Raw genomic sequence first — 16475 nt, 5'->3', positions numbered from 1 at the left:
GACGTGCAGTCGATCGGGATAATATGGGCAGACGGCAATCCCCCGCCCCCCATCCTACCCGAAACAAAAAGGAAATAAAAATAATATATGAAGGCCGATCATGATAGGATAGGACAGCAATAAAAGGTCTTTGGTAGTAGAGTACACTTTTTGCCCTCAAATTGGGATAGACACAGGAAAGACCTGCGGATCTTTAAAAATGTGCAATCCCAAGTGTTAGCTTTCAAACATGATTTTGAAAGTGGATAACCAATACAACAAAAAATTAATTAGTGTGGATTTGAACGAGACCCGTAGTCCCGAATGTTTTGATCACCAGCTTAAAAATGCCCACAGAAAAATTCCAGTTTCAAAAAGCCATTTTATGGTGTAGCGAAGCGCACCAGTCCAGGTAGTCAGATAATAATTGCACCACCCCAAATGATTATGAATCTGGTATTAAGAAACAAAATTGTGCGATAGGTTCATAGAAGAGCTATGCCAGATGAGTACTTACTTACTCAAATTGGCTAGGACAGAATATTTGTCCCATTAGCCGAATGTAAAATAGCGTTCCAATAGCCTCGATCGCTATCAAAAGACTTCTTTGCTGGAACTTTCTCATTCATTCTCACAACATGACCTAGCCAACGCAACCGTTATATTGGGTTGCCCAAAAAGTAATTGCGGATTTTTTATATAGTCGGCGTTGACAAATTTTTTCACCGCTTGTGACTCTGTAATTGCATTCTTTCTTCTGTCAGTTATCAGCTGTGACTTTTAGCTTGCTTTAGAAAAAAAGTGTAAAAAAAGTATATTTGATTAAAGTTCATTCTAAGTTTTATTAAAAATGCATTTACTTTCTTTTAAAAAATCCGCAATTACTTTTTGGGCAACCCAATATTTTGATGCGATTAACTACGTTATCGTCTATGCTAGATGAGTATGAACAAAACTAATTCTTGGTTATCAAAAAGCCAGATCGGATAGATCGATATATATAGCATAGACGATTAACTACGTTATCGTCTACGCTAGATGAGTATGAACAAAACTAATTCTTGGTTATCAAAAAGCCAGATCGTATAGATCGATTTATAAGGGAGCGACAACAATATTTGGACCCATTCAAACGATACTTAGATTCATTCAGACCATGTCATGCATGTATTATAAAAGTCATAAAAGAGAAGAAGGCGCAATATTTTAGCCAAATCAATGGGGAAGATCGGTTAATAGGGAGATCGGTTCATAATTATATACGAAATTTGATCCATTTACCATTTAAACTTCAGAAGAAACGAACGGCAACAAGTAAAATGGTGCCAAGCTCGGCCGGGCCGAATTTTATATGCTCTCCACCGGATCGCAGTTGTCGAGTTCGTTTCCCGTATCTCTTTTTAGGCCAACAAGGGATAAAATAAAAGAATTGCTATGCTATTGGAGATATATCAAGCTATAGTTCGATTCGGACCATAATCGAATTGAATGTTGGAGACCATATTAGAAGTCATTGTGTAAAATTTCAGCCAATTCGAATAAGAATTGCGTCCTTAAGGGTCTCAAGAAGTAAAATAGGAAGATCTGTTTATATGGAAGCTGTCTCAGGCTATAGACCGATTCAGATTATATTTGATATGTATGTCAAAGATAATGGCAGAAGTCATTGTACAAAATTTCAGCAACATCGGATAATAATATCGGCCTTTAGAGGCTCGAGAAGTCAAGCTCCCAGATCCGTTTATATGGCAGCTTTATCAGGTTATGAATCGATTTAAACCATATGTTCCACAGTTATTGGTAGTCATAACAAAACACGTCGTGCTAAATTTCAGCCTAATCATTAAGAATTGAGCCCTCTGGTGGCTCAAGAAGTCAAGATCAAAGATCGGCTTATACGGCAGCTATATAAGGTTATAGACCGATTTCAACTATACTTAGCGCAGTTGTTGGAAACCATAACAAAACACCTCATGCTAAATTTCAGATAAATCGGATAAAAATTGCGCCCTCTAGTGGCTCAAGAAGCCAAATTTGTGCAAAATTTCAAGTGGCTAGCTGTACTCCTCTGAAAGTTACGGATGGAAATGGCTAAATCGACTTAAAATGTCATGACGATCGAGAATATATTTTTTTTATGGGGTCATAGATGAATATATCGAGGAGTTACAAACAGAATGACGAAATTAGCATACCCTCACCCTATGCTAGAGGGTATAAAAATGGTCAAAATATAGATAGCTCTAAAGTCTTAAATCAATATATCAAATTAATACAAATGGAATGACGTATTCAGAATTCCCCCATTCTTTGGTGGGACGCGGAAAATGCAGCAATTTCTGACCTTACACATTGTAAACAATAAAATACAAGTATAATGAAAAAATTTTCCATTGCTAATAATACATTACTGTCATTTATAGACATTCAAATGCTATTTAATTAGCGCAGGAATTATAGAACTTAAATTTATATATGCTGCTTACAGTGGACAAATGACTACTCGGAAAGTTCGAAACTTTTAATAAGCGTATGCAGGTTTTAGTTCAATCTACAATGCTTTAATTGGGTGTGAAGGTACCGGGGCTGATTTGTAACATATGGTCCTGGATAAAGTGAAAAATTAAATGTCTCAAACAAATAGTATGTTATTTGATCAATTTGACAATCAGTATAATTGCATTGCGGTATTCTCCTGCGTATAACTCCTCCCAATCAGTCTAATTGAAACCGGTTCAAATCAGCATCGATTAGTAATTTTTTTTACCAAAGTAGTGGTTTAGCACAAATTACAAATCGCCACTATAATTATTCTGTAAATATTTATTTGAGAGTTACAATTCACACATCATTCAGTGCAGTTCAAACGCCTTAAAGAAGAACACCTCAATTGCAATTGTAACAATGGCAGATAACAAATTTAAGATACGGATAATTATGCCCGAGGACCAAGAACGGGTCTTACATTTCTATATTGAAAACTTTTATCGTTATGAGCCCGTATTCATCTCTACGCCGAAGATGGTGCCCGGTCCAAGGGATTTGGCAGACATCGTCGAGTGTATACGTGGTGGCACCAGTATAATATGTTACCATGAAAGCGACAAAGCAGAAGAGGAAATTGTAGGCGCATTCCTATGCACGGCCAAGGAACGCACGTATGTGAGGAAATTATTCGAAGCAGCTGCGCTGGAGGGAAATACTAAATATGGCCATTATCTGAGACTATTGGGTATTCTACATCGTGAAGCTGCTATTTGTAATCGATATAAAGTCGAAGAAATCTTCTTTACCTTTATGGCTTGTGTAGCACCAAAGTGGCGTCATCGCAATATCTTAAAACTTTTGGGTGACGAATCTATAGCATTGGCCACCAAATTGGGTTACAAGGTCTATACAGTAGACTGCACAAGCAATTTTTCTTCAAGAGTTTGTGAATCTCTAAAAATGGATCGTTTAGTCACTCTGAGGTATGATGAATTTCTCGACGCCAATGGGAAGCCATATTTTGCAATACCCCATCCACATGTTGCTGCAATTACTTATGCCATTAGATTACCCTACCAGCTTAAAGCCTTTAAAAGCACAAGTAAGCTCTAAAATGGATGGTGCGTAATTTTAATTAATTTCTAAGTAAATGAAATACGGTAATTTTTAATAAAATTAGTTTTTAAATGAGAGTCAAGAATATCACTGACCGGAATTCACATAAAAATTATCGTGCAAAAGATCAGCTAAATCAAGTAAGATTGACGTCCACTAAGGAATCAATTAGTAATATCTGTTTATATGAGATTTATATCTAAACATGAACCGATTTGGTCCATTTGCAGTCCTAATCGTCCTATATCAATAACAAGTAAAAATGCAAATGTGGCAATGAACATATCAGGAACAGCGAGCATTGTCTTTCATACAGATAAGGGCTGCGCAATTTAGTAGAGAAGTTTACACTGCTTGTTACCTTTGGTAATTACCTCACAAGTGTCGCCAGCACTAGATTACCACATTGGAATAGAACCGAAGATAGCTAACAAAAATATGCCATTTGAGAACGGGTAGAGATAAATCTTTAAATTTGAAATGGTTAAAGCTGAGGTGTAATCATTCGGCCGTCGGCAGCCCCGTTCCCCGTTACTCTTTTATGTCCCCAAGAACCCATGAAAACCTGGCAGACTTTCCCATGATTTTAAGAAAACTCACCACAGCACTCATGCTATATACCATTCCACCCCGCTTATTGGAGAATTTCTTGGTAGATGCTGAGACAGACACCGTTTTCGTAGAGCTAGGACTTTTTTGTTCGCGTTCTTGTACTCAACCACAGGAAAGGGGGAGTAAAGGAGTTTCGATTACTTCTCCACGTAAGGGTAAGAATCGCTCTTTAGTTGAATCGTATTGGACCCATCTCACTCTGTATATGTTCAGCGTCCTCGCTTTCCTTGCCTTTGGCTTGTCTGAACCTCGAGATCGATTTTGTATTTTGCAATTTACGAAAGCAGTTCAAAGTTTACAATGACTTTGCTACATTATACTCCTATCCGATATTTCACTTAAAATGTATACAGTTTGGAAATAAAAAATGAGAACAAAGTGAATTTTTTGTTAAAAAAGTATTATTATTGATTAATATTTATTGGAAAAAGTTGCTTAAATACCTCAGTTTTTTATACCCACCACCGACGGATGGGGGTATATTCATTTTGTCATTCCGTTTGCAAAACATCGAAATATCCATTTCCGACCCTATAAAGTATATATATTCTTGATCAGCGTAAAAATCTAAGACAATCTAGATATGTCCGTCCGTCTGTCTGTTGAAATCACGCTACAGTTTTCAAAAATAGAGATATTGAGCTGAAACTTTGCACAGATTTCTTTTTTGTCCTTAAGCAGGTTAAGCTCGAAGATGGGCTATATTGGACTATATCTTGATATAGCCCCCATATAGACCGATCTGTCGATTTAGGGTCCTAGGCCCATAAAAGCCACATTTATTATCCAATTTTGCTGAAATGTGGGACAGTGAATTGTGTTAGGCCTTCCGACGTCCTCCGTCAATTTGGCTCAGATCGGTCCAGATTTGGATATAGCTGCCATATATACCGATCCTCCGATTTGGGGTCTTTGGCCCATAAAAACCACATTTATTATCCGATTCTCCTGAAATTTGGGACAGTGAGTTGTGTTAGGCCCTTTAACATTCTCCGTCAATTTGGCTCAGATCGGTCCACATTTGGATATAGCTGCCATATATACCCATCCTCCGATTTAGGGTCTTAGGCCCATAAAACACGCATTTATTGTCCGATGTCGCCGAAATTTGGGACAGTGAGTTAAGTTAAGCCCCTTGACATACTTCTGCATTATCGCACAGATCGGTCCAGATTTGGATATAGTTGCCATATAGACCGATCTCTCGGTTTTAGGTTTTGGGGCCATAAAAAGCGCATTTATTGTCCGATGTTGCCGAAATTGTGAACAAAGAGTTAAGTTAAGCCCTCCACACATTTCTGCTATGGGACATAAGGTATGCGTTTTGCACCGGATTTTGACGAAAGGTGGTTTACATATATACCCGAGGTGGTGGGTATCCAAAGTTCTGCCCGGCCGAACTTAACGCCTTTTTACTTGTTTTTTTTTTTTTTTGTAAAGAAGACATATTGTAGATGTGTTTTTAGTGAATTTTGAACCAGATAAGTCAACTTAAACGGGTGCAATATTCATGACTTTGACATATTTCAAAAATTGGCGAAAAATTCCTTTTTTTTGAAAACGAAAATGCAAAATGAAAAATGTTAAGAAAAATTTTGAGCACTATCCAGCAAAAAGCAAGTAAAAAGGCATGAAGTTCGGCCGGGCCGAACTATGGATACCCACCATATGGATACGTAAATCCAATTTTCTCACAATACGGTGAAAATTGGATAGCTTAAGCGCCCAAATTCGGCACGGACATTGAGTGATCTAATATATATGTCACTATTCAATTTTGTAGAACAAAATATTGATCTTTTTGCCAGATATATCCAATTATAAACCGATCTGAACCATATTAAGGTCGGATATCGTGAGGCTCAGAAAAACTCACTGTTTCAAATTTCATTGAAATCTGGTAATAAATAAAGCTTTTATGGGCTTCAGTTCCCTTATCGGCAGATCGGTCTATATGGCAGCTATATCTAAATATAGTCCGATCTGAACCATTTAAGGTCGGATGTTGGGAGGTCTTAACCTACTCACTGTTTCAAATTTCATGGAAATCAGGTAATAAATAAAGCTTTTATTGGCTTCAGACCCTTTATCTGGAGATCGGTCTATATGGCAGCTATATCTAAATATAGTCCGATCTGAACCATATTAACGTCAGATGTCGGGAGTTTTAAAATAACCCACTGTTGCAAATTTCAGCGAAATCGCAAATTTCAGCGAATAATAAATAAAGCTTTTATGGGATTCAGACCCTTTATCGGGAGATCGGTCTATATGGCAGCTATATCTAAATATAGTCCGATCTAAACCATATTTGGGTCAATTGTCGGGAACTCTTAAACTACTCACTGTTTCAAATTTCTGCAAAATCGGATAAAAAATAATGTTTTTATGGGCATTAGACCCTTTATCAGAAAATCGGTCTATATAGCAGCTGTATCCAAATATGGTCCGACGTGGCCCGTTCAAGAACCTAACGTGCATCAAAAAGACGCATCTGTGACAAATTTCAGCTCAATATCTCAATTTTTGAAGGCTCAATATCTCAATTTTGAAGGACAGACGGATAGACGAACAGACACATGTACATCGAATTTTACGACGATCCGAAATATATATACTTTGTAAGATCGTAAATTGATATTTCGATGTGTTGCAAACGGAATGACTAAATGAATATACTCCCTATACTACGGTGGTGGGTATAAAAATGTTGTAAATCGGACCACAAATAAAGATTTGGCAGCCAGAACAATTTTTCGAAATGCCGCGGGGATTAATTAGAAGCCTGCCAAGAGACACCGGACCACTTAGGACCTTGAAATTTTGCACATTGTATCGATAGCACTTCAGTTTTAACAATTTCGAATTTCAAAAAATTATCTCTATCCGTTCTCAAACGGCATATTTTACTACCAGAATCAATTGAAGTTTAAACCCGTCTTTCAATATAACGCTTGTCATATCTTCTCTAGAGATAGCTTGTCATATCTCCTCTATCACCTTATTTTGAAGTTGTCGTTAATGCATATGGAGTAATTTTAGTCTGAATCGTTTTATCGAGTTAGTCTGAATCGAGAACTTCGATTGACCTCTTTAAGTCATTTGTGAACCAGGTTTTATCGGCGTGATTTTTTCTTTTTGTTCTTAATGGGACTTGAATATAAGAGATTTGAACCCGTCTGCTAAGCAAACGATGTTATATGTAAGGATCCGAACCAGCTTTGCCGAAGAGCCGAAAGGGGCTAGACCCAGAAGTCTCAATGTTAACCCAGAGTAGACTGAAATATGCCTGTTCTCGAGGAAGACGAAGATGGGCCAATTTATCGCAACACCGTTTCCTCAATAAGACGATTTCGATATTTGACAAGGTCAAATACTTAGGTGTGACCTTAGACAGGAAATTGAATTGGAAGTGTTACATTCAGGAGCGTACTGAGAAGGCTCACAGATGTTGGGCACTACATAGATGGGCAGTAGGCTCAAAATGGGGCCTGAATCCGAGGACAGTCCACGGGCTCTACAGGAGTAGTTTGGTGGACTGCTTTGGAGAAAAAGTTGACGGAACTCTAGTATTGCCATCTGGAAGATCATGCTATACGGATGGATCAAAGCTAGAGGACAGAGTGGGCCTGATGGTCTACATTGAGAACCCAGGGACTGAGATCTGTTTTAGACTACCTAACCATAATACGGTTCTGCAAGCGGAGATCCGGACGATCACGGAATGCGTGAAGTTGTGTGGTGCTAACGCAACGACGTCGAGTGTGAATATCTTTACGGACAGTAAAATTGCCATAAGGACAGTAACAACCAAGGCGGTGGGGTCACGAACAGTCTTGCAGTGTAAGAAGGAGATTAACGCCTTCTCTGAGGATGACAAAATCCGCATCGTTTGGGTGCCAGGCCATAGCGGAGTAAGGGGAATGAAAGGGCTGACGATTTGGCGGTCAAGACCAGAGGACTGCCGTCAATAAACTTGGTAAACCTAAAGACTTTCGGATCGACGCAGTCCGAGTTAAGCGTGGGCGACGAATGCACATACAACCCTGTGGAACATCGAAATGGTCGGTAGGACGGCGAAAGTCCTATGAAGGGATCCATATCGTGAGTAGACGAGGATGTTACTGAAAGGAAGTAAAAGGAGATAAGTATAGCTCTCGGTATTATAACGGGACACATAGGACTACGAGCTCACTTATGTAAAATCGGTGCTGCAAGTGATAGCATGAGTAGAGCGTGCGGGTAAGATGATGAAACGTTGGAGTATTTCCGATGACATTGTCCGCCTTTCACTGCTAACAGATAACGGCACTTAGGTGGGTACACATTACCAGGCATGAACCAACTTAGGGACGTTGCATGGAAAACAATTAGGGTTTTTGTAACGAAATTTGCACGAAATTTCTAACTTAGACTTTTTCGAGGTTACTTTTTTAGTATTTAGAGCGCACAACAAGCTGATTAGTGGCATAGGTGTATGTGAAGCATGGGGCGTATTAATATCCACACCCCCTTTTCAACCTAACCTAACCTAATAAAGAAAAACACAAAATTTCTGGGACATTTGTAAAGATAATATTTCTAAGAAATTTCTATAGACAAAATTTTAATGATATTTTTCTTAAATTTTTCTAAAGACAAAATTTCAATGCAATTTTCTCTAAAGACGCAATTTTAATGAGATTTTTTTTCTAAAGACAAAATTTTAATAACATGTGTTAAATACAACATTTTAATGGATTTTTTTTTTCTTAACACAAAATTCAGATGACCTTTTTTAAGACAAAGACACAATTTTCATTGTACCTTTTTTTTAAATTTCAATGGCATTTTTGTGAACAAATTTTTGAAAGTTTTTCTTTTAGCAGACAAGACATCAATACAATTTTTAAATAAACTTAGTAGCAAATGCTTTCGATAGCTTATCAACAATGTAATAAGCTGTCAATTAAACGAATATTATGTTGCTGTGTCATGTTGCCAGTGTGAACTTGACACTTCGTGTCAGCCACCCTGTACAAATAGAGTCTTCAATTTAAAACAATCCATAGTGTTAAAAACCTCACAAACTTTTATGTCGAATTTTTATGTCTTTTGCGTTATCAACACTTGAAGATTATAATAAGAAACTCTCTCTCTCTCTCTCTCTCTCTTTGGTGATAACAAGTCCATATCATATTGATACGGCATTTCATCTTCAAAGTTTCATTCATTCGCTTCCTATTTATCGGCGAAATGGAAAGAGACTCAGAGGCAAAACCGCCAAACCATGATAACCTTGAAATACGGATTATACAAATCAAAGATGTGGATAAAGCGGTTAATTTCCTTATGGAATACTTCTTCCCCAACACTCCATTAAGCGTTGCTGAAAACAAACCGACAGCTGAAAATGCTCTGGAAATTCGCCAATGCATTGAGACCTATGGTTGCAGTATAATGGCTCTGGAAGGTGATGAAATAGTTGGCGTTTGTACAGCCTCGCCCAAGACAAGAGCTTCCATTGAAGAATACTTCGTGGAAGCCGACAAATTGGGCAAAACAAATAGATATGGCCAAATTCTGAGATTAGTTGGGGAGGTAAATCGTGGTGCCGCTATTTTCGATCACTATGGTGTTGAGAATATTCTATGTTTGTATCAAGCGGCAGTTGCACCCAGCCATGGCGGAAGAAATATAGCAACACGTATGACCCAGGAATTGATGCGCCTGGCTAAGAATTGGAATTATCAGGTATTGTCCATGGACTGCAGTGGTCACTATAGTGCTAGAGTCTGTGAACGCCTGGGTATGGAATGTCTCAATACAATTGCATATGACACGTATCGAAATGATAGTGGTGAAGTGATATTTAAACCTCCATTTCCTCGTGTGGCAATGAAAACATATGCTAAACGCTTGTAATACTGGTGACCAGTGTTTTTTTTTTTCAAAAACAACAAAAAAATTTAACCGCTTCTATACGCAAAAAAATAAACGTTTCCTTGACTCTTCTATAAATTCTTGCGAGAATTTGTGACATTTATAAAGTTTTTTTACCCTGCAATGGTGATGTGTTTGTTATTCTTAGCATTGATGATTAATTTGAATTGGAATAGTGGAGAGTAAGACTTTCTTCTCTTTTACTGCGCTAAAGAGAGTTAGAGGACTTATTGAGCCCTGGTTCAAAACAAAAACTTGCTCTACACCGTACTCACTATGTTTGGGTATATAGTGTACCTTAATCAATTTGACAAAGGTGTTGATGAAGATACATGGCGTATCAGAAATCATGATCCACCAAGCCAGTCAAAGTGTTTTGAATAATAACACACACTTGCTCCACTTTTATAAGTTCCTTACTTAGCTATTCTTTGAATAGAAAGCATTGAATATGATCTCGAGCTAGAAGATGTTCGAAAAATAGTTTTTCGTTATTCATAAATGAACTGGCTGGCCCGGTGAGTTTCGCTACACCCTCAAACGTTTGTGGCCCCCTTTTGATATGACCCAAATTTGTAAATAATTTATATTCGTATGTAACTCTCAAATACTTTTCATTAGGAGCCCATATTGTCCCGCTTGGTATACATGCCCATGTGGGACATAATTTTGCGGTGGGGCGACCTTCCAATAATTGACTGAAACTTTTATATAAATTTCGTATTGAACCCTCAAATACGTATCGTTTAAGCCCCATATAGCTCCGTTCGGTGTGCATATCCATTTGGGGCATATTTTTGGGTTGGGGCGAACCCACATTTCTTAAGGCAAATTGGCAAATGTTCCTTCCATGATGGAAGGAACCCTTAAATAAAGAATATATATTCTTGATAATCATGACATTTTAAATCGACCTAGCCATGTCCGTCCGTTCGTCTGACTGTCGAAAGCACGCTAACTTTCGAAGGAACCACTTGAAATTTTGCACAGATACTTTTTATTAGTGTAGGTCAGTTGGGATTGTAAATGGCCCATATCGGTCCATGTTTTGATATAGCTGCCATATTAACCGATCTTGAATCTTGACTTCTTGAGCCACTAAAGGGAAATTGTGCATGACTTATTTTGTTAAGACTTCCACCAACTGTGCTAAGTATGCTTCAAATCGGTCTATAATCTGGTATAGCTGCCATATTAACCGATCTGAGGTCTTGACTTCTTGAGCCTTTGTAGAGCGCAATACCTATATGATGTGGCTGAAATTCGGCATTACGTATTTCGTTATGACTTCAAATAACTGTGCTCAGTATGGTTCAAATCGGTCTATAACCTGATATAGCTCCTATATAAACCGATCTCAAATCGTGACTCCTTGAGCCACTTTTCGTTTTGACTTCCAACAACTGTGCTTAGTGTGGTTTAAATTGGTCTATAACCTGTTCCTACCATTGAATCACCCAGATCGCTTTAAAAAGTCCAATAACTTGCAAATGTTCACATCCGACAGGTTCTCAAAGAAATGAGAACCTAAAGTGGAAGTCCTTCTGACTGCTAGTGCGGGACGCACACACAGCAGGTGTTCAATAGTCTCTTCTTCCTCGATGTTCTCAAAGCTTCTGCAAAAGTGGTTGCTGGCAACCTTCAGTCTGTCAGTATATTTTCCGATCAGACAGTGACCTGCCATGACGGTTACAATGACTGAGACGTCTGTTTTAGCCAGTGACAGCAAAGCGGTAGACCTCCTCAAGTCTAGATTGGGCCACATAGTTTTAGATTGCTCACAACCCCTTCTTTGTGACCATCTATCATTCGTCGTCCTTCGGGCCTGGTCCTGAAAACTTAGCTTACACATCACTAGAGGCGTACCCACAGATTCCTGTGTGTAAGGTAGTTCCTAGTCTCTCAAGCTTGTCTGCTTTAGAATTCCCTGGATATCTCTGTGGCCGGCACCCAGAACAGGTGAATTTTGAACTGTTCAGCCATCTCGTTGAGAGATCTGCGACAGTCGAGGACGGTTTTTGTGTTCAGAAATACGTACTCCAGGGATTTAATGACTGCACGGCTGCCTGAGAAGATATTTATGCCAATCGTCGTAATGACATTATCTTAGCCATTCCACCACTTCCCTAATTGCAAGGATCTCCGCTTGATATACACTGCAGTGGTCGGGTAACCTTTTCGATAGAACCAGTTCTAGTTCTTTAGAGTGCACCCCAAAGCCAACCTGGTCGTTTAGTTTGAACCATCCGTATAGAAGTTTATGCAACTTCTGTTGCCAGGGATATCGTAGTTCCAATCGGTTCTATGGGGAATATTGGTACAGTACATTTTATCGAAAAACGGTTCAGGTAGGGTGTAATCCATACTGCTTGGAACATCGGGCATTGTATCAAGGATAACACAGTGTCCAATGAGAAAGCTCCGTTAACCTCACGGCAGTGGTCACTGCAATTTGGGTAGCCACAATGTCCAGAGGCATAAAATTCAGTGCATCGTCCTTAGTTCGACTGTGATGCACAAACAAGCCATCCTTTGGATCCGGTTAAATATTGAGCAGTAGGTGGACTTTTGAAGCGCCGTCCACCCGACCACAACACCATATAGCATTATAGGTCTGAAAACTGCAATATATACCCAATGCATGACACGCGGTCTAAATCCCCAACTTTTGCTAATGGCCCTCTATTGCAGGTATATAGGGTAAGAGTTGCCTTTCTTGCCCTTTCAAAAAAGTTGGATTTGAAGTTCAATTCCCTGTGCAGCAAAACACCCAGGTATTTTGCGCTTTCTGTAAATGGAACATTCCCTCCACCCAAGGAGACCCAAACTTGTATCTCCTGCTTAAAGAACTACTTCTGTCTTGCACGAATTTATACCTAGACCACCACTTTCGGTAGCCCACTTTGCTGTTGCACGTAGAGCTTCCTGAAGTATATCTCTTAGAGTGCTGGCAAAATTTCCTCTAACCGCAATTACCATGTCATCAGCATAAGCGACCACGTTTACGCCTTTTTCTTCCAGAGACAAAAATATATTGTTAATGGCTATATTCCAAAGTAGAGAAGACAGTACACCTGCTTGAGGTGTTCCTCTGCTGACCCATAGTTTGCTAAGTTTGGCCCACCACTGTGGCTTCCGCTAAAAATGTTCCCTTCTTAACTGATTTTGTATAGTTTTTGTGGTCTTAAGTAGTCATATCGAGTTATCGGTACTTAGGGGGCCTACATTACCATATTGACCTATTCGAATAGAATTTAACAATGATGTTGTAAATCATAAGATGGGGGTTTGGGGTGGCATCCTAGATACTTGGACCCAATATTAAATATTTCATTCGTACTCTAATCTCGAATACAATTGATTTGAGACCCGTTATGTCACTATCGGTCCATGTTATTTATGAGTGGTGCTTTTGGGTTCAAGGGGAGGGTCCGCCCCCTTTCCGATATAAACAAATTATATGCTCTTTCCAGGCTAAATTCGTAATCTATTTTCGAATATCTTTCATTGGAGAACTATATTGCCATGATCGTCTTGTATGCCTATTTGAGGGGGTATTGGGATAGGGGCGGTCCCCTAGGTACCTTAACCCAATTTTTAATCCCATATTCGTATTTATCTCCCAAATACCTTTCCTTTGAGTCCCATATTTTCCCAATCGGTAAATATGTCCTGCAGGGGGGTTAGGGGGTGGGGAGGCCCCTCAGACACAAAAAAATAAATTTTTATATCAGATTTGTACTCTACTTTTATATACCTTTCATTTGATGCCCATATTTCCTAATGCGGTAAAAGTGTCCTGTTGGGTGATGTTTCATTCTTTGTTTACGTTTTCTCCTAATCGTGTTTTAGTTTTTATTGACACATTTTGACATTTGTAATGTTCATGGGGCCTTTCCACTTTCAGTTTTCGGCAAGTGACCTTACCTTATATTATTCAGTCATTGTTACACAATAAAAATAAAACTTTGCAATAAAAGTATTTTGTTTGTCGTAAATACAACATCAACGTAATATTTTTTTTGCTTCCACATAGAGTAAATAATCATTATCTGTCAGTCCGTCTATTTGTCAAAATTACTCATATTTTCGTAATTCAGAAAACTGCTCTACCCACCCTAATGTCCATACATGCGAGTTGATTGAAATCCAAAGGTTCAAGAAGATAACAAATCCATTGCAAACAGTACAGCTCTGCCTTTCAACGCTCCCAAAAGTCTCTCGCTCGTTCAATTAGAAAACAAAGGAAACAAACATTTTTTCTCAATGGATGGAACACTTGAAATACGAGTCATACAACCAGAGGAAGCCCATAAAATTGTCAAATTTCTTGTGGAAAACTTTTTCGCTCATGCTCCATTAAGCAGTTGCCATCCCAAGAATGTGCTCACAGCTGAAGATGAAGCTAAACTTTGCAAATGCATTGAGATCTATGGCTGTAGCATAATGGCTCTAGAGGGTGATGAGCTGGTTGGTGTTTGTGTTGCTTTGCCTAAAAACAGATCATCTATAGACGAATATTTCCAGCAAGCCGACGAATTGGGCAAGGATAATAAAAATGGACAGATTTTAAGATTGTTGGGTGAGGTGAATCGCGATGCTGGTATTTTCGATCGCTACGGAGTGGAAGAAATCCTTTATCTCTTTTTGGCATCGGTGGCAACTAGTCATGGAGGTCGCAATATAGCAACTCGTATGACCCAAGAATGGATGCGTCTGGGCAAACTGTGGAATTACCAGGTTTTATCAATGGACTGTAGCAGCTACTACTGTGCTCGTGTCTGTGAACGATTAGGCATGGAATGTCTAAACACAGTGCTATTTGATGAGTATCGAGATGATAGTGGAAATCCGATATTCAAACCGGCATTGCCGCATGTGGCAATGAAAACATTTGCTCAACGTTTGTAGATAAGGTGAACTGATTGTATTGATTAAATGTATATAGGCAATTGATTTTGTTTTTTATTTTTCATGCGACCGAAGTTGGGATACCCTGCACCAGAGTGTATATGTATGAGCAAGATTCTCCATCTGCGATTTTACGAATTTGCCCATGTTTATTCCATTTAGGAACAACGGGAATACTTCTCTTTTATCAATGAGTACTGTCCGGATAACGATTACCTAAAGTTATTTACCTCACAATTTACGCCCGCACTAGGAGGAGATAACCTAGGCGTTTGGCGTCGAAGGCGGACATGTTAACCTCTGCGCTACGATGGGCTCTAAAGATTCTTTATGTGGGTTAATAAATGCGAAATTTATATTAGAATTGATTTCGAGGGAAAGTCATTTGCTTAACGGCCCTGACTCATAAAAAAAATATTTGTGTAAAATTTTGAAGGCTAATTCATAAAAACGCTTTCAAAGGCCCTGGAAGTGAAAATCAGCCGAAACTTAAACTAAAGAGGGAGCTATACCTACATCTGAACCGATTTCGATGAAGTTCATCAATTTTATAGCCACTCATTTGGGTGACCACCATAAATGACCTATTACAGATGCTGACTGAGGAGGGATTTGAACCCGTCTGCTACGCGGACGATGTTATAATACTTCTAAGAGGTAAGGATCCGAACGAGCTATGCAGAAGGGCCGAAAGGGTCTTGCCTATGGCATATGACTGGGCTAGACCCAGAGGTCACAATGTTAACCCAGAGAAGACTGAAATATGCCTGTTCACGTGGAAGACGAAGGTGGGCCAATTTAACGCACCATGTTTCCTCAATAAGACATTTTCGATATCCGACAAGGTCAAATACTTAGGTGTGATCTAGGACAGGAAACTGAATTGGAAGTGTCACATTCAGTAGTGTACTGAGAAGGCTCACAGATGTTGGACACTATGTAGACGGGACTTAGGCTCGAAATGGAGCCTGAATCCTAGGATAGTCCACTGACTCCACAGGAAGTTTACATTGAAAACCCATTGGACTGACATCTGTTTAAGACTGCCTGACCATAATACGGTCCTGCAGGCGGAGATCCGGGCGATCACGGAATGCGTGAAGTGGTGTGGTGCTAACGCGAGGACGTCGAGTCGGAACACCTTTACCGACAGTAAAATTGCCATAAGGGCAATAACAACCAGGACGGTAAGGTCACGAACAATTTTGTAGTGTAAGAAGGAGATTTACGCCTTCTCTGAGGATGGGAAAATCCGCATCGTTTGGGTGCCGAACCATAACGGAGTAAGGGGCAATGAAAGGGCAGACGATTTGGCGTTAAAGGCCAGAGGACTGCCGTCAATAAACTTGGTTAACCCGAAGCCTTTCGGGTCGACGCAGTCCGAGTTAAGGGAGCAGGCGGCGAATGCGCATGCAACATTGTGGAACAGCGAAACGGTCGGTAGGACG

The 16475-nt window shown here is 39.3% G+C and overlaps 3 protein-coding genes across 4 annotated transcripts; all 3 read left to right on the top strand.

The window, feature by feature from the left end:
- The first annotated feature begins 2573 nt into the window (after nucleotides 1-2573).
- Nucleotides 2574-3659, top strand: LOC106088002 (uncharacterized). The gene has a single exon (XM_013253279.2). The coding sequence runs from the start codon at nucleotides 2884-2886 to the stop codon at nucleotides 3577-3579; it is 696 nt and encodes a 231-aa protein (XP_013108733.2). The 5' UTR covers nucleotides 2574-2883; the 3' UTR covers nucleotides 3580-3659.
- Nucleotides 3660-9429: 5770 nt separating this feature from the next.
- LOC106088016 (arylalkylamine N-acetyltransferase-like 2) lies at nucleotides 9430-10098 on the top strand. Its single transcript, XM_013253294.2, has one exon. It carries the CDS (start codon nucleotides 9430-9432, stop codon nucleotides 10096-10098), a length of 669 nt encoding a protein of 222 aa, XP_013108748.2.
- Nucleotides 10099-14314: 4216 nt separating this feature from the next.
- Nucleotides 14315-15398, top strand: LOC106088012 (arylalkylamine N-acetyltransferase-like 2). Of its 2 annotated transcripts, XM_013253291.2 has the most exons (3): nucleotides 14315-14586; nucleotides 14644-15032; nucleotides 15103-15398. In XM_013253291.2, exons 1-2 carry the CDS (start codon nucleotides 14383-14385, stop codon nucleotides 15025-15027), a joined length of 588 nt encoding a protein of 195 aa, XP_013108745.2. In that variant the 5' UTR covers nucleotides 14315-14382; the 3' UTR covers nucleotides 15028-15032; nucleotides 15103-15398. The 2 variants fall into 2 exon arrangements, with proteins under 2 accessions (XP_013108745.2, XP_013108744.2); XM_013253290.2 differs by having other exon boundaries at nucleotides 14315-15032.
- Nucleotides 15399-16475: the final 1077 nt, after the last annotated feature.

This window comes from Stomoxys calcitrans, chromosome 5, assembly GCF_963082655.1.
Source record: "Stomoxys calcitrans chromosome 5, idStoCalc2.1, whole genome shotgun sequence".
Lineage (NCBI taxonomy): Eukaryota > Metazoa > Arthropoda > Insecta > Diptera > Muscidae > Stomoxys > Stomoxys calcitrans.
The sequence above is the reverse complement of the archived record's forward strand: the minus strand, read 5'-3'. Positions and strand labels throughout refer to the sequence as shown.

What these genes read in the sequence shown, in the direction of transcription:
- LOC106088002 (XM_013253279.2), top strand. Translation starts at nt 2,884, where the DNA reads ATGGCAGATAACAAATTTAAGATACGGATAATTATGCCCGAGGACCAA.
- LOC106088016 (XM_013253294.2), top strand. Translation starts at nt 9,430, where the DNA reads ATGGAAAGAGACTCAGAGGCAAAACCGCCAAACCATGATAACCTTGAA.
- LOC106088012 (XM_013253290.2), top strand. Translation starts at nt 14,383, where the DNA reads ATGGATGGAACACTTGAAATACGAGTCATACAACCAGAGGAAGCCCAT.